General features: G+C 40.8%; 2 protein-coding genes across 2 annotated transcripts in view; one reads left to right on the top strand and one right to left on the bottom strand.

Moving 5' to 3' along the window:
- LOC109402742 (uncharacterized) overlaps nucleotides 1-17,087 on the bottom strand; it is a 58,069-nt gene extending 40,982 nt beyond the window's left edge. Inside the window, exons 1-4 of the mRNA XM_062848481.1 lie at nucleotides 16,275-17,087; nucleotides 15,425-16,201; nucleotides 14,732-14,906; nucleotides 13,290-13,704 (exon numbers count right to left, since the gene is read on the bottom strand). Coding sequence (XP_062704465.1) covers nucleotides 13,290-13,704; nucleotides 14,732-14,906; nucleotides 15,425-16,201; nucleotides 16,275-16,955 — 2,048 coding nt within the window. The 5' untranslated portion in view covers nucleotides 16,956-17,087. The remainder of the gene's footprint in view (nucleotides 1-13,289; nucleotides 13,705-14,731; nucleotides 14,907-15,424; nucleotides 16,202-16,274) is intronic.
- LOC109403203 (zinc finger protein 808) lies at nucleotides 12,929-15,243 on the top strand. Its single transcript, XM_062853128.1, has 2 exons — nucleotides 12,929-13,082; nucleotides 13,280-15,243. The coding sequence occupies exon 2, from the start codon at nucleotides 13,344-13,346 to the stop codon at nucleotides 15,183-15,185; it is 1,842 nt and encodes a 613-aa protein (XP_062709112.1). The 5' UTR covers nucleotides 12,929-13,082; nucleotides 13,280-13,343; the 3' UTR covers nucleotides 15,186-15,243.
- Nucleotides 17,088-18,680: the final 1,593 nt, after the last annotated feature.

Below are 18,680 nucleotides of genomic sequence, written 5' to 3'. Positions count from 1 at the left end.
AATCATTGATGATTAAATTTTTTATTTCAGTGATTATTGATTATGATTAATGATTAATTTGGTTTTGAGGATGATTAAAGATTATGATTAATGATTAAATTTGGTTTTATCTGTGATTATTGATTATGATTAATGATTAAAAATGGCTCATTGATTAAAAATCATGATTAATCATGATTAATCAATCACAAAAACTGCAAGTGATTAAAATATGTTTGTTGTTAAAAATATTTTTGAAGTTTCAAAAATAAAAGGTAACTCTGTCTGGGAGATTTTTGAAAGAAGAATCATAAATTATAATATTTAGAACAGCATTTAAACCAACTTTAGTTGAGTAATATATTTTTCATTTTTTGGTGATGAATGATTAATGATTGATAAAGTTTTTTCTTATGATTATGATTACTGATTAATGATTAAATTACGAAATCAGTGTGATTAAGATTAATGATTAAATGAGAATTTTTTGTGATTATGATTAATGATTTTTGATTAATCTTTATCATTAATCATTAATCATGATTAAATTTATGATTAATCATTAACGCTCTGGAGGAAATGTACAGACCGGTAATCGGGCGAAATAGCCTGCACGCCGTATCGAATGATAACGGCCAGCGATGCGTAAACTTTGCAGCCTCCCGTGGTATGGTAGTCCGAAGCACCTTCTTCCCCCGCAAAGATATCCACAAAGCCACCTGGAGATCACCCGACCAACAAACAGAAAATCAAATCGACCACGTTCTAATCGACGGTAAATTCTTCTCGGATATAACCAACGTCCGCACATACCGCAGTGCGAATATAGATTCGGATCACTCAGTGCCGAATTTATAAATGTGGGGGCCCGGGGCCACAGTATTGTGGGGGCCCCAACATTTTTTTTTTTTTTCATTGTAGAAAATTCCAGAAAATTTGAAAAACTCTTCCAAAAATTAGGGTTGTTATTGGAGAAATTAATCTAGCTTAATTAGCGTTACTAGAAAAAAAGGCAATAAGTATAACAGAGATCCAGATATGAAAATTTAGTCTGAAGTCGATAGTAAAAAAGAAATTTTATCGAGTAAATAACGCTTTATCCGAGCGTGTTCATAGTATTAGATTCAATTGATCAAGTCAATTAATGAGAATGTCCTTTAAGAAATTTTCAAATAGATTTTATAGGAGATATTTTCGATAAATTTCAAATAAAATTTATAGCGCTATCTTTAAGGCCGTTATTGCAAAAGCTCTGAATAGAATTTCTTGCGGAATCATTGATGAAATCTATAGAGTTGCTAACCGATTATCAGGTTTTTTTTTGTGGAACTTAAGCATAAGCAATTCTAACGCGACTTCGAGAGGAGTTTCTTGTGAACGCGCAAAATAATTGTTGAGAACTCTTTGTGAAACTTCAAGAGGCAAAAAATCCATAGTGGTATTTTAAGTGGAAATTTTAATAAAAGCTTCTGAAGAAATTTCATCGGAAATCCATAATGAGTTCCTGATGGAATTTCTGCTTTGTTTTAAATAAAATTATAAGTAAAATTTCGTAATAATCATTGGTGGACGAATTTTTAGCCAATTTAAACAAAAATTGTTTGCAAAACTTTAAATATTTCCGGATCTTTCAAGAATTTCTCCAATATCTACTGCAATTTGCATAAGGAACCTATGGATTTGTTAAGAGTTCGCCTTAAATTACTTATTCAAACCCTACAACTCTAAAAATTTGCCTTTATTCTGATAGAAACACTTGCAAATATTCAAAGAACTATGTAAGAAATGTTTAAAAGCAATACCAATAATTTTCGACAGAAAATTACATGAATTTTCAGCAGAAACTTTTTGACTGTTTATTCCATAGAGTTTAAGATTTCATACAGAATTCAGGTGAAGATGATCATTCCGAACCACAAAAATCTTAACAACTTTCAGAGGAAGTTTGAAATTTTATAAAAAGGCAGATAGGGTATGTGTGCTATCATTAATCTCACGCTCCCATATTCATCCTATTCGAAAACAAGCGACTACGGCACCGATTGATTCCGTTCTTTTTGTTTTCATGGGTGCTCACTTCTAACAAAAACACAAAAATAAGAAACAAAACAAACAACGTTTCAATCCTTTGTTTTTCGTAGGATGAAAATGAGAGCCACATGCTTAAGAAGGGAACCAATACCCTATCTGCTTCACAGTATTTCACATACATCTTGAGAGTAGAAGCATAGATAGAATACCAAGATATAAATGTCAGGAACAAATTCAGTTCAATTTGTGACGCCAGTTCTTCCCCCAGGTTTCCCCCAGTAAATCGCCCAATACTGGCTTGCTTAACGCGACGCTTCTAATGTCAGTTTGCTCCGCCCACATTTAAGTACTGTTGATAAAAATAAAAGCATGATGTTTCTAGCACTACTTTTTTTTTGGTTCCCATTTGAAATTAGATTTTGTGGGGGCCCCTAAAATGTGGGGGCCCGGGGCCATGGCCCCCCTGGCCCCCCCTTAAATCCGGCCCTGGGATCACTACTTAGTCGCTGTATGCATGCGCTCACAAAACTTTCGACAGTTATCACCACGCGTCGAAGTCGAACGCCGCGGCTCAACATCGAGCAACTTCGTAACGTAGAAGTGGCTCAAGACTACGCGCAGCAGTTAGCAGTGGCCCTACCAACGGAAGAGCAGCTTGGCGCAGCTACACTTGAAGATGGCTGGAGGGACATCCGATCCGCCATAGGTAGTACCTCGGCTACATCACAAGGCTTCGCGACTCCAAATCACAGAAACGGCTGGTACGACGGCGAATGTGAACAGTTGAAAATCGAGAAGAATGCAGCATGGGCGAGAATGCTGCCACACCGTACGAGAGCGAATGAGGCACGTTACAAACAGGCGCGGAACAGGCAGAACTCAGTCTTCCGGATGAAGAAGCGCCAGCAGGAAGAACGAGATCGCGAAGCGATGGAAGAGCTGTACCGCGCTAAGGACACACGAAAGTTCTACGAGAAGCTGAACCGCTCGCGCAGAGGCTTCGTGCCACAAGCCGACATGTGCCGAGATAATCACGGGAATACTCTCACGAGCGAGCGTGAGGTGGTCGAGAGGTGGTGGCAGCATTACGATGAGCACCTCAATGGCGACGTTGCAAGTACCGAAGGTGGCGTGGTAACAGATCTAGGAGTATGTGCACAGGACGAAAGACTTCCGGCCCCTGACCTTCAAGAGATTGAGGAGGAGGTTGGCCGGTTGAAAAACAACAAAGCCGCTGGAGCAGATCAACTACCAAGCGAGCTTCTAAAATACGGTGGAGAAGCACTGGTGAGAGCACTACACTGGGTCATTACCAAGATTTGGGAGGAGGAATTATTACCGGAGGAATGGATGGAAGGTATCGTGTGTCCCATCTACAAAAAGGGCGACAAGTTGGATTGCGGGAATTACCGCGCGATCACACTACTGAGCGCTGCCTACAAGATACTCTCTCAACTCTTATGCCGCCGTCTATCACCGATTGCAAGAGAGTTCGTGGGGCAATATCAGGCTGGATTTATGGGTGAACGCGCTACAACGGACCAGATGTTCGCCATCCGCCAGGTGTTGCAGAAATGCCGCGAATACAACGTGCCCACACATCACTTGTTCATCGATTTCAAATCGGCGTATGATACAATCGATCGAGAACAGCTATGGCAGATTATGCACGAATACGGATTCCCGGATAAACTGATACGGTTGATCAAGGCGACGATGGATCGAGTGATGTGCGTAGTTCGAGTATCAGGGACACTCTCGAGTCCCTTCGAATCTCGCAGAGGGCTACGGCAAGGTGATGGTCTTTCGTGCTTGCTGTTCAACATTGCTTTGGAGGGTGTAATAAGAAGAGCGGGTATAAACACGAGTGGGACGATTTTCACGAAATCCGTTCAGCTGCTTGGTTTCGCCGATGATATTGATATTATTGCTCGTAAATTTGAGACGATGGCGGAAACGTACATCCGACTAAAGAGTGAAGCCAGGCGAATCGGACTAGTCATTAATGTGTCGAAGACAAAGTACATGCTGGCAAAGGGCTCCAGGGAGGAATCACCGCGCCCGCCACCCCGAATTCATATCGACCGTGATGAAATCGAGGCGGTTGAAGAACTCGTGTACTTGGGCTCACTGGTGACCGCCGACAACGACACCAGCAGAGAAAATCAGAGGCGCATTGTGGCAGGAAATCGTTCTTACTTTGGACTCCGCAGAACTCTACGATCGAATAAAGTTCGCCGTAACACGAAGTTAACCATCTACAAAACGCTGATTAGACCGGTCGTCCTCTATGGGCACGAAACATGGACCCTACGTGCAGAGGACCAACGCGCCCTTGGAGTTTTCGAACGGAAGGTGTTGCGTACCATCTACGGCGGAGTGCAGATGGAAGACGGGACTTGGAGAAGGCGAATGAACCACGAGCTGCATCAGCTGCTGAGAGAACCAACCATCGTCTATACCGCGAAAATCGGGAGGCTACGGTGGGCGGGCCACGTTATCAGGATGTCGGATAGCAACCCGACTAAAATGGTTCTCGAGAGTCATCCGACCGGTACAAGAAGACGTGGAGCGCAGCGAGCTAGGTGGATCGACCAAGTGGAGGACGATCTGCGGACCCTACGCAGAGTGCGGAACTGGAGACAAGCAACCATGGACCGAGTGACATGGAGGCGGCTACTATGTACAGCAGAGGCCACCCCGGCCTTAGCCTGACCGGTAAGGTAAGGTAACCTCAACAACACAGTTACCCAAAGTTTTGCTCAAACAGCATCAAATTAGGCAAGATATCATATAACCCACGCTGTTTGCAGCATTTCTTTGCAGAAACGGAGAATTGATCATCTCACCATACAAAAATCCAGCTCACTACTTTCAATCTAGTACTTCACTGATTGCTTCCTATTGAACGAATTTGAATATTTTTCATAGTATTTATAGGGGGAAGAATACATAATAGTTAACAAGCAATCTTTACTATTTTAAATTTGGCTGACCAACTTGGCGTATTTTTGTTTATCTTAGATGGTATTATGACACCAACAGAAAAAAATTTAATATCAGAAAATAATTAATAAATATTAAAAATATTTAATATCAGAAGTTCAGTTACATGTTTCGATGGGTTTTGGACCAATGACAATTTAAGGACACAAGAGATGAACACAGAAAAGTAGAAAACGATTAGCGAAGTCAAGAAAACAATTTGACGACACAGGATCGACTATATTTTAACATACGAGGTTCGACTGATTCGATAAAAAAACAAACATACTACAACTGACTTCCCAAGGAACAATTATAAGCATGCATGTCGAACTATTGCTGGTTTATAACATTTGCAGCTGAACACAACCAAATGCTGAATAATAAGCTGAAATTATGCTAATAAACATTGTAAATAAGCCGAAATGCAACATTTGGCACGTATGTGAACAGCAATTTAATTATAAGCTTAACAAACGTGAGCAATTTTTGTTTGTTCGATTTGCCCTTACTAGCTTTAATATAAGCTGAAGAAGAACTGTTTTCTACACAGATTCCGAAAGCTGATTATTGTGGTCTACATAAGTTGAACAAATGCTTTTGATGTTTAATACTTCAGCTATTGTGGGAAGGTTCAATAATGGTTTAACAGTAAGCTGAATTAACGGATTTATGATTTATTTGTTCGATTATCACTTTTCGATTGAACAACAGATCAAAGTGATTATAATAGAGCAGTACTGGAACGTTCCTCATTATTAAATATGTATTGATGTTTGTTGCACACCAATGCGAAATATTCGAAACATTTGCTAATTTTCATAGCAATTTCAAAGTTGTAGTCATCTTCACATTTTTTTTTAATAAATATTTACAACCTTTCATAAATTTGAATATTGATCTTTCTCAGCTTTGTGAAGATGTTTCACTCTCAGCGAGCAACTTACCAATTCCAGGATGGCGTAGTCGGTAAGGCATGCGACGGGTGATTGAGAGATCACGAGTTCAAATCCCAAGTTGAGAAATTTTTAGAAGAGCTTGTGTGTCATAAATGCGTTTAGATGCGAGAAATAAACATGATTTGACTATAATTGCACCTCGCACTTCAATTTGTTTTTGTTTTCGCAGGAGTTTATTATAGCTGAATACAAGTTTAATATGAGGCTGATATAACATAGATACACACTTGGAAAAAATCACCGACTTCGGTAATTTTTTTACCGAAATCTCAACCGTTAAGTTTTTTACCGGAAAAATCGGTGACGTTTACCGAACTTCGTTAAATTTTGACAGATAAACGATAACATTTTACCGAAATTTGGTAATTTTTACAGGATTTCGGTAAAAAACCATTACCGATCGCTCAGCTGTTGAGATTTCGGTAAAAATTACCGAACGCGAATAGCTGTGTAACTTCCTACTGTAAAGCCTGAATCGCGCTCGCAGAAAAGATTGCTGAATAACTTCTCCACTTTTGTTTGAACAACGCCTGATTACAAGCTGTGATGAAATAATGTTAAACTGTAATTCAATCAAATGTGGAATAAAAATGTCATTGCAATATTGATTAAATGAGTGATTGTTCACATACTGCACACTTGGAAAAAATCACCGACTTCGGTAATTTTTTTACCGAAATCTCAACCGTTAAGTTTTTTACCGGAAAAATCGGTGACGTTTACCGAACTTCGTTAAATTTTGACAGATAAACGATAACATTTTACCGAAATTTGGTAATTTTTACAGGATTTCGGTAAAAAACCATTACCGATCGCTCAGCTGTTGAGATTTCGGTAAAAATAACCGAACGCGAATAGCTGTGTGTACTTCAAAAGGCCTTCCGCTAATTGTTGGCAGTGATGCTAATGCTCACCATGTCATCTGGGGCAGCTCAGATAATCACTTGAGAGGCTCCAGTTTGAAGGAGTACTTAAGTAGTACAGATCTTGCATTACTTAACATAGGCAACCGCCCAACCTTCATGGTATCTGCTAGAGAGTGTTATGGTGCAATTGAACAGACCTTCGAATAGTGAGTTGGTGAACCAACCAGTTGTCTCTGTATGTGAACGATATGAGATGATCGAAGAAATGAGATAAATAAATATACTCTGTCAGAAGTCTTTAGACAGTGAACTGAACAAGATGTCTTTTCATTATCCTCCATAATAGAACTTTTCCTAGATATAATAGTGGTACGAGGATGAAACCGTTTTTTTTATTTTATATCGCGTGCGTAAATTTGGTAGTTTTTTTGTTATTTATTCGTGTTTAAGTGCGGTCTAAATGTCTTTTTTTGTCGCATTGTAATTTGTGTAGGCCACCTATTGTAGACCCTTTGTGTAAGTGATTAGCTCGATTTATTTTCATTGAAAGTGTTTCTGTGGATTACAGGTACCTGAAACTACATTTCTTTTCCCTGGTCCAGCAGATTTTTTTTCCGTTCCTTTTTTTAAGAGCAATCATTTTTTTTTGTCTACATTTTTTTTTGCATAGTTTGTTGTACGGTAACGTTTTTTATGTTCATGGCAGCCTGTTTTGTATCTTGCCTATTTGTCCATGTTTTCCTGGATTGAGCATTTGGATTGGAAGAGCACTCTAACGGCTCTTGTAAGGAGAATAACGTGTATGAGAGAAGCCAAGGAACTCACTCAATCATATGGCTTGCTGTATCAGAGCGGTGAGATAAGTGAGATGAGCAACAGTGAGAAGAGCAGCTGCGAGCAACGTGAACCATCATCACCTGAATTGAAACAGATGTTATGCTACGAACGAGGTCGTGAGCTGCTGGTGTTCCATGGAGTGCATGTATCTTTCGACGTGTCAATTTAAGGACCTTGTAGTGACAGAGCAACATGAATGCAACTTTTATTTTAATGTGGCATTAAATGGTATTTATCTGATCATTTATGTGAGAGTGACTGCCAACCAATCCGTACTATGCATTTTGATTGTGATTATTATTGACCAGGGTAGTTACCCTTATTTTACTGGCAATAGGACAGATCGGTGGAGTACTAGATTTGTAGTAATGAGCTGAATTTTAGTATGGTGAGAAGGTCGATTCTCCGTTTCTGCAACAAAATAGTGAAAAAAGCGTGGGTATTATGATTCCTGGCCTAATTTAATGCTGTTTGAGCAAAACTTTGGGCAACAGTGTTGTTATTTTCTCCATTTCTTGCAACATAAACAACATAGTTATCCAAAGTTTTGCTCAAACAGCATCAAATTAGGTAAGGAATCATAATACCCACGCTTTTTGCACCATTTCATTGCAAAAACGGAGAATTGACCTTCTCATCTCACCATACTGAAATGGGGCACGTTCGGTGTAGTACTAGATTTGTAGTAATGAGCTGAATTTTTGTATGGTGAGAAGGTCAATTCTCAGTTTCTGCAATAAAATGGGGCAAAAAGCGTGGGTATTATGATTCCTTGCCTGAATTGATGCTGTTTGAGCAAAACTTTGGATAACTATATTGTTTATGTTACAAGAAATAGAAAAAACAACAACACTGTTACCCAAAGTTTTGCTCAAACAGCATAAAATTAGGCAAGGAATCATAATACCCACACTTTTTGCGCCATTTCATTGCAGAAACTGAGAATTGACCTTCTCACCATACTAAAATTCAGCTCATTACTACAAATCTAGTACTTCACCAATCTGTCCTATTCAGCTCATTACTACAAATCTAGTACTACACCGAACGTGCCCCATGGTTTTAGTTTCATTTTTATCATGTTTTTTTTTTCTCGGCAAATGCTGTTTGTTTTTTTTTCTGCATTTCGTTTAAACTGCCAGTCTAATTTTATCAAATTTAGCATACTACTGCCAGGAACCAAACGGTAAAAATTTTGCAAATTATTTATTCAACTGTAATAACTTAGTTTTTTCTTGTTTCTAAGTAGGGTATTTTAGCCAATAGTGGACCCCTTACCTATAGTGGACCCCCTTATATTTTTCCTAATTTTCCTGCTTAAATCTGTTTTTACCGGTGAACTTCCACCGGGAGACGATGGATCATGTTCCTAGCCAGTAGTTAGAAGTGGTGGAGCTACGCTGGAAAGCAATAATTTGATTTTTTGAACAAATTTGTAAATGTAAACAAATCTGGGGGACCACTATTGGTTAAATCCAAGGGGGTCCACTATTGTCTCCGTTTTAACATGGTAAGACATGGTAAGAGAATGCGATTTATCCTATAGTGGACCCCGGGGGGATAATTAGGATAATAGGATAGGATAATAGGATAGGATAATTTGAGCCAGATTTGAAATGATTATTTTATGGGAAATATAGGGTGGTTTGGTAAGGTTTTTGTGTGCAATGTGCAGGAAAGACATAGAACTTGCTGTGCAAACGTTGACAGGGGCAATTTAATTGGATTATCATACTGTTTTAACGATCAGAACAATTTTCAGCTACTAAGGGGTCCACTATTGGTTAAAATACCCTATGTGTCTGACCGACAAAACTTGAGCCGGTAGCAGTAGGAGAGGTTGTTAGCGGAGTTTTAGATGTTTATGCTTTGGTTTCTATAATTAACTGCGGGATTTTGATAGACTTTGTTTTTTTATCGTGTGAGCAGTGATGAGACGCTACTTTGTTATATTAGTAATTTGTGTGATGTCGTCTACAAATAAGGCAGAAGTATGAATGTATCGCGTATTTTTTGTGCTAAAATATTTAGGATTTCAAAAAAAAAATACCATTTTGTACATTTTTTATGGGAGTACGAGACTCATTTTTGTGGAAGATGAAGGCATTTCTAGCAAACTGTTATTTATTCTTAGTTCATCAAAAGACATTACTTTATGATAAGTGCAGCAGAAAAATGTTTGTTATTTTTTTTAAGGGAGGAAGACTTGTTTGTACATTAAAAGAAGGAAACAAAAGTATTTTGATGATTTTTGGAAAAACGAAAATTATTTAGAATTCAAATGTACGTACAAAAATAATAATTGTACAGATAGGGAGTAAAAAGGCAATTTAAAATTGCGTTCTGATTTAGTCCTGATTTTAAATTCTTTGTAATGGGGCACGTTCGGTGTAGTACTAGATTTGTAGTAATGAGCTGAATTTTAGTATGGTGAGAAGGTCAGTTCTCTATTTCTGTAATGAAATGGTGAAAAAAGCGTGGGTATTATGTTTTCTTGCCTAATTTGATGCTGATTGAGCAAAACTTTGAATAACTATGTTGTTTATATTGCGAGAAATGGAGAAAACAACAACACTGTTGCCCAAAGTTTTGCTCAAACAGCATTAAATTAGGCAAGGAATCATAATACCCACGCTTTTTGCGCCATTTCACTGCAGAAACGGAGAATTGACCTTCTCACCATACTAAAATTCAGCTCATTACTACAAATCTAGTACTTCACCGATCTGTCCTATTGATCAGATATTTCAACTCAAGGGAAGAGAAGTTGTTATGGTGCAATGGGTGCAATTGAACAGACCTTCGAATAGTGAGTTGGTGAACCAACCAGTTGTCTCTGTATGTGAACGATATGAGATGATCGAAGAAATGAGATAAATAAATATACTCTGTCAGAAGTCTTTAGACAGTGAACTGAACAAGATGTCTTTTCATTATCCTCCATAATATTGAATGTTGCTTTCATAACAAAACGCGCTGCCAACTTCCAGTCGGCATTTCTGAATCATCGCAACGAATCAAGCACCACCTCTGCTGCTGTTTGTGTTAGTGAGATCGGAGAAACGTCAGACTCCCGCCTGCTGATTGGCTGCGACGACTCTGGCGACGGTTTCATCCGCAACGGATTCAAATCGTCGCGTTCGATAAGGGGGGAAACCGTCAATAGAACTTTTCCTAGATATAATAGAGAGGAAGTGTTAGACACAGGGTGCAAAATTTTCATAGTCATTGACTGAAAACAGCACGAATTTGAATGATTCTGCACTGAATGTTCAAAACAAACAAATTCATTTTCGCTCTGCTTTTTCACACAGTCAGTCAATAGGAAGCAATCAGTGAAGTACTAGATTGAAAGTAGTGAGCTGGATTTTTGTATGGTGAGATGATCAGTTCTCCGTTTCTGCAATAAAATGGTGCAAACAGCTTGGGTTATATGATTTCTTGCCTAATTTGATGCTGTTTGAGCAAAAGTTTGGGTGACTGCGTTGTTGTATTATTTATTTCTTGCAACTTCAACAACACAGTTACCCAAACTTTTGCTCAAACAGCATCAAATTAGGCAAGGAATCATATAACCCACGCTGTTTGCACCATTTCATTGCAAAAACGGAGAACTGATCATCTCACCATACAAAAATCCAGCTCACTACTTTCAATCTAGTACTTCACTGATTGCTTCCTATTCGTAGTCATTGAATATGAAGCCGATCGAGAAACATCTTCATAATTACCTACGTTTGTGGTTACGATTCCTTCCAAAAACACTCCACAACAATCAAATGGGAAAAGATCGATGTAAAGCACCGCTAAATGTAATCGAAACGTTAATATTGCAGACTACATCCCAAATTGGACTATCACACTTTTTTTGGTACGCCTAAAAAGTGTGATAAAAGTGCACATTTGCCTCGGATCGTCTCGACGTCTTCGGTGCACTTATTCCTCCTCCATTCACGAGGAATAAGTGCACCGAAGACCTCAACTCGATCCGACGTGACCCTGCGCTGCAATCACACTTTGAAGGTGTGTGCACACTATTGTGTCAGTCCAATTTGGGGTGCAGTCAGCAATATTTTATCAGCATTAAACACTTTGTAAGATGTTTACAAATATTCATTGACTTTCATTCAGTTGACAAACGAGTATCGAGCAGCTGAATATGAATATGCAGGCAAGTGAATGAAAATTGCCGCACGGTGAACTTCAACTCGTCTGCTCGAAAATTTTGCGCCCTAGTTAGACATAACGCTTTGCTCTAGTAGAATTAGTCACGAGTAGTAATCCTACATTATAGAGATCTGCGGAAGCGGCCATTGTAAGCCAATCGAGCAGAAAGAACTGTCAAAGTGTGAGCCAAATGAACAGACTGATCGTTCGTAAGAAGGCGTCGATTGAACGGTATTGCAATCCGAATTGAATAAATTAAAATTATTTATTTTTAATATCGAGAAATTGACGGTGTGTGTAAATTTAGTAAAAAGATAGAATTTAATTAATTCTGCTTTCAAAAGCTCAAGCTTATGACGAAACTTTTGTTGCTGTCCTTCTCGAAAAAACTTTCATTGCTGCTTCTTGCTTCAGTTCTGCCGATATGTTTAGCTTAACACTTTGCAATAAATTTCAGATTTCATCGATTGCTCCGCTATTTTTTTCAAAATTTTGAAAAAAAATTCTTCCATAATTAGAAAATGTAAACAATACAACTTGAACCACTACGAAGTCACGCACAAAGTTTGAACATCTAGCTTTGCGGCAAGTGTTGGCAGCTGATGTAAACAAAATGAACAGCGTTGCCGAATCGACATATGTAACTTCCGCTTATCTCTATGTAGAGGATTTCTAGTCACGAGCTGACCAATTACACGGAACTACAAATCAACCCAAATTTAAGTTGTTTTGACGCAATCCCGGTCTTCCGTGGAATAACTCAAATTTGCGTCAAACAGCGAAAGTGGTGAGTGAGTAGTTCTCGTTTGAGAGCGGCAAAAAAAATTAACCCACTGGTAAGTTATTTTCACCCAACGGAGGCCTCAAATGACGCAAATTTGGGTTAACTCAAGAAAACCCAAATTTGGCTTCTTCCACGGAAGAGCAGCGGATGCGTCGGTGCTTCTCTCTTTGTTTTTGACAACATTGCGGTGGGGCGAGGGAGAAAACAACCCAACTTTGAGTTAAAACTAAAAGCAGTTTAGCCAAATTTGAGTTTTTAAAACTTATTCTTTGGGTTTTAATATTTTTCCGTGTAGCATATGTCAGATGCAGCATCTTTATTCGACCATCGCTACATCTTTTTTGAACACTTGAATGTTACTTCGCAAACCTTACGTTTCAGGAATCCTCATTCAACCAGCTGGGATCTCTTTTTTATTTTATAGATACTCACCATCCTTTGACACTTCAATGGATTTAGATGATGCCGTTGCAGGTAGGCGATGAAATAGGCTTTTATTATGACAATGGCACAAATGTCCCAAATGGAGGATAACGCGCCTCTGTAGCCAGCCTTCTGATACCTGAATAAATACTCCCAGAAACTGCGAATTATTTTTGAAATATCTTACTTTTATTTTAAGTTCTTAGCTTGAGCCACCTCATACTCAATAGAGAACATTTCCATTTCAGGCAAAGCAACATCGTGGACGTATCCAGCTGTAGGTTGTGCCTCCGGTTCGAGCAGCGGTCCCACATGTTCCCCAAAACCGGCAAGATGGAACACGTGTCGCTGAGCAGCACCATTCGGGCGGTGATGAAGGTGTCGCTGACGATGGATGATTTTCTGACGGAAATTTGCGAACGCTGCCTGGTGAAGGTGGATGTCCTGAAGTCTTGGGCCCGGGAGACCCTACAGCAGGAGATGGACTTCAGAGAGCTGATGACGTTCGCGCGGCAGGAATGTGAATCGGCCGTGATGGAAATGAAAGTTGAGGCCGTGCTGGTGGAGACGAAGGAAGAGATTCCAGACGAAGTGATGCCGGGACATGGATCGAGAGAGGTTAGTCCGGCTGTTGACGGAGGGGAACCTGACGAAACGGTAAATGAAGAGATCGCTGATAGGAAAGAAGTAAAACATGAGTCCAAAAATGATTCAATAATAGAGATTGAATCGTCTAGCGAAGAAGACGATGTGCCACTGTCGAAGCTTCGTAAGAAATGTAGGAAGAGGGTTATCAAAACTGTTCCAAAGGTTAAGAAAGTACGCCAAAGAAAGCAGACGTTCCCAAAAGAAATAACCCAAAAGAAGAAACGAGGTCGTAAACCTGGATCACCGAAACCACTTAGACAGGAATACTTGCGGGATATTCTAGCTAGGAAGTGCTACATTTGCAATACATCTATGGATGACATCGACGGGCTGGTGGCACATCTAACGGAAACGCACGCCGGCAAAATTGATTACAAATGTGACGAATGTAACAAGACATTCGGAAAGGTTACAATCTACAATCGACATCTCAGTTGTCACGACATAACGGTTCGTCCGAGGAAATGTGCTTTCTGTACGCTATGTTTCAGCGCCAAAGAGAGTCTTAAAATTCACGAGAACAAAGTTCATGGGGCGGATCACCCCTTGCCGAAGCGATACAAGCGCCGAACGAAGATCTTCCAGTGCGAACAATGTGGAAAAATCTTCCTGAACGATGCGTTGCTCAAGCAGCATGACCTGTATCAACATAAGAAGCTACCGGCAGCAACCTGCAAACTTTGTGGCAAGACGTTCGCCACCAAAGCCAACCTGGAGAAACACTACATTGTCCATTCCAACGAACGACCCTACAAGTGCGACAAATGTTCCGCGGCCTACAAAACGTCCACCGCCCTGACTAAGCACTCGCTTCTGCACGACAATCTCCTGCCGTACGAGTGCCGCTACTGCGAGGAACGCTTCCTCACCCAGGGCCAATACGCGAAGCACCGAGTACTGAACCACAACACCCAAATGGGCAAATTCGCCGAGCGGAACGTTATCTCCCGATCGTTACCATGTGCCCTCTGCTCCGAAGTCTTCTCCCGATCCAGTGACCTGCAGAAGCACATCAACGAAGGCCACCCGGATGTCCCTTACCCGTATCTAACCTGTCCGGAGTGTCCCGAGCAGTTCCTGCAAGAGCAACAGCTCATCACCCATCGCAACGTCCACACGGATCTCTTCGTGTGCACCATCTGCAATAAACACAACTCTTCCGCGGCGCAGCTCCGAGATCACATGGAGGCGCACGTCCCGTCGCAACCGTGGCAGTGCAACATCTGCCTAAAACGATTCAGTCTGCAGTCGAACTTTTCGCGTCACCGGCTAATCCATCAGGACGATAAGCGCTTCAAGTGCGAGTTCTGCGGCAAGGGTTTCTCGCAGAAGGGCCAGCTGATGAACCACCGGCGGACGCACACCGGAGAACGGCCGTTTACTTGCCCGGTGTGTGGCCGCAGCTTTGGAGATCAACCGACGTACTACAAACATAGGAAACGCTGCATGGAGAAGGATGGTCCTTCGGGGGAAATCCAGGACGAACAAGACGCTTGTGAGTATTGAACGTAGCTTTGGTTAAAATGATTGTGGCAAAGAAATAGACATATGTATGGGAATTCAACCGTAAAACTAGTGTACGGATATGATCCGAACCTGCCATTTTTGTTGTTTCTTATATGATGGTCCCATTAGGCCCCCGCGTGGGTTCTATCTTCTAGCCCCAGTATATACCAATGGTCATCACAAAAAAGGCTATATTTTGTTAAAAATTATTCATGTATTATTCCACGCTACACCATTACCACAAAGTCCGCTTCGAGTTGTTCATCCTGTTCTAGCGTACCATCGTCGCCACTATCCAGCACATCCACCAGTTCCGGTTTCACGTTCATCATATCCGCTGCCATGTCCGAACTGCCTTCACTGGCATCCATTTGGCCACCTTCGCTTGCCCGCAGCGCTCTAATCTTCCTCCAGATGGTGGTCTTCGGTAGCTGATAGAACTTGGCCGCTTCCGATTGAGACATGGCGCCCGCCAAACATTGTTGAGCCGCTTCGAGGACACGAACCTTGAAATCCGAACCCTTATCCCTCTGCTTTAGTATGACATTTTCCGGCAGGGCGCCTTCACTGAACAGTCTTAACTTATCGCGATGCAGCGTTGACAATGGTATGTCGAACCGTTTGCTGATGTTCAATAACTTTTCGCCGGATTTCAACGCTTCGATGGCTTCTTTCCTGGGCGAAGGGAGCTCGAATCGATCCGCTTTATAATTAGGCGCTTTGACCGCCTTTCGCCAAAGAACCGTTTTCGGAATACCATACTGTATGGATGCTGTCCGGAAACTGGCACCCCCGTGAATGATCGTCTGGATGGCCTCGTCTAGCTTCTCTCCATATTCGACATTTTTCAACCGCTTTTTGAACATCCCAGATGATTCTCCACTCGTCTCAGCATCGTCCGAAATCTGTGATTGATGTTCAGCGTCGGCCAACTGTTCTTTCGTTATCATCAGCGTTTGATCGTTACTCTCCTGGTTGCTGTTCACTGAATCCATGTCGACTATGCTCACGTCCATCTGAAATTGAAGAAATTTTCGACTCTCATTCCCACTGTGTAATCAATCATCACATCGAACGCACATCACTTACCTCGTAATACTGATTGATCCCTTCGCCTTCGGTTTCCGTTTCGTTGCCATGCTTCTGCAAATCTTCCTCCACATGAAACACCCCCTCGCTACCGCTGACCTCCTCCGCGTCGATCGTCTGTTCCATGATCCCACTTCCAGCTTGTTCCACAGCGCCCTCGTCGCCGAATGACGACGCGTCCTGCAGCTCCTCATACTCGTACTGATCCGGGGTGATGATGTTCGATCCGGCAATCTTCACTCCGTTGACATTCCCGTTCGTGTACTCCAGTCCCTTCAGCTGGAACAGCTGACACGCTTCGAAAAAGTCCGACATTTCCCGGGCATTGACGTGCACCTCTCCGGTGTAGATGAAATGCAAGACGTGCTTCAGGATGGTGAAACTTACATCGGGAACCATAACGACCACATCCGGTGCACTGATATCCGTTCGGCCAGCGCCTCCATTTATGTGGTGAATGGACGATGGTATCGTGCTGAGAGCGGTTCGGAAAATGTTCTCAAAGAACTTGGAAGCCATGGACAGGACCATCCGACTGGCCGTCAGCTGTTGATCGCCATCCGACGTGATGAGCGCCACATCCGAGTAATGTTCATTCGCGTACACATCCAGGAAGATGCTCACCATGTGATCACTGAAATCCACCCACTTAACACAGGATATTGTAGGCCTGCTGCTCATGGCTGAGAAAAATCAGCGAACGAAAACTGATCCTTTCGCAAATTTTTGTTATTAAATTTAAGATTTTTTCTAATTTTTTGATATAATTTGCTTGCCAACACAGAAAAATGTAAACATTTCAGTGCTGTAAAAATGACAGATATGAACAACGTACTAGATCAGATTTGTTTTTCAACGGAGTTTGACATTTTGGTATAAAGCCTCTACGTACCCGCATAATCGCTAACTGTAAATGCAATGTTTCTTATTGTGGATTTACCGGCTACTTGTATTCCACCGGTCGCTTCAGTATGGCCTCCAAAGTAGCCGTTTTATAAAAAGAGTAACTTAAAAATGATTTTAAACATTTTTATTGTATGCGCTATTCCTCGTTGCCACTAGCTACTCACCGACGTTCATTTTTTGACAATCAAGTTGATTTTTATATGAAAACGGCTACTTTGTAACGGCTACTTAAGTAACCGGTAGAATACAAGTATCCGGTAAATCCACAATATACTGTAGATGACTATTAGTAATTGCCATTTAACTATTTCACAGACTATCCGAGATAACAGTAAGATAACCATTCCATGTACAGATTTGCCAGTTTGACAAATGGTAAGCCGCCAAATTACAGTATGTGGAATAGGCGGTTAAGATAGGTTACCATAAAAAATCGCCCGTTTTCTCGAACAAAATTTTCGCAATACCGTAGAGGATACGGTCAATATACTATCCAGTTTTTGAGACAATCTACTGCATAGCAAATGGTTAGAGATCAGTTTAACAATAAATCTGGAAGAAAAACGGACAATGTATGTGTTATTATTGGTTTATGGTCTTCCATGGTATTTGAAGCTTATGGCATATGGTTGAGCTATATTTGAACTGTTTAAAAATAAAAAGATGGTTATGCATTATAATCAAAGTTTTTTTTTTATTCACTAAATATTTCTCCTCGAATTCATCTCCAAAATGCTTAAACTATGTCGAAAGACTTTCACGCACCCTACCGAGCAGCGCAACCTGTGTCTCGGGTCATTCCGATCGGATGAGATGTCGGAGTCTGCTGGAATGCTCCGACTTGCGCGGTGTTCCATCCTAGACCCAGCAGCACCTACGGTGATTAAAACTTACTGTGCACCTTCCTCCGGTAGAAGCAGATTTTAGTCTCAAAGGACACACAATTCTCGCTCGCTGCATAACGAATCCTTCTCTCCTACCTTTTGGGGAACCACTCGAAGACGGACACACAAGTTCGGGAATTCTGCAAAATAATTAACATGCGATGAAATATGGCACAAAAAACAAATTTAGGAGTTATTGAAAACTTACCTTTGTTTCATCCAGAAAAATCCAGACCGCTACATGCACTTGAAACCGTTTACCGAGCTAATTTTCGGTTTGTTGTCGCTCCACTTGCGGGCGAAAGAATTTGTTTTTTTTTTTTACAAAATTGAAAGCTGCAAAAGTTCAGTCGGTACAGATACCAATGCAAGCTACTATTTGGCAAACTGTCGAATTTAGGTGGCATACAGTGAAATACGCATGTGTAAGTGTGTTGCGCAAAAATAATCACAAACCGTTTGAGAAAAGGTCATTGTATATTGCCACCATGCCTTCCGAGTTTTCACTCTTATATTATATGACCATTTTTTCACAATATGATAATCTGTTACAACTTGAGATGGGTTACATAAACCGTTTTTTATGATCGAATGCTCTGAGTTTTATAGTTTCAAC

The sequence above is a fragment of the Aedes albopictus genome, chromosome 2, assembly GCF_035046485.1.
Source record: "Aedes albopictus strain Foshan chromosome 2, AalbF5, whole genome shotgun sequence".
Taxonomy (NCBI): Eukaryota; Metazoa; Arthropoda; class Insecta; order Diptera; family Culicidae; genus Aedes; species Aedes albopictus.
This window is presented reverse-complemented; position numbering and strand designations above follow the sequence as displayed.

Bases quoted from the DNA above. Each gene is read 5' to 3' on its own strand.
- LOC109403203 (XM_062853128.1), top strand. From the start codon at position 13,344: ATGTTCCCCAAAACCGGCAAGATGGAACACGTGTCGCTGAGCAGCACC.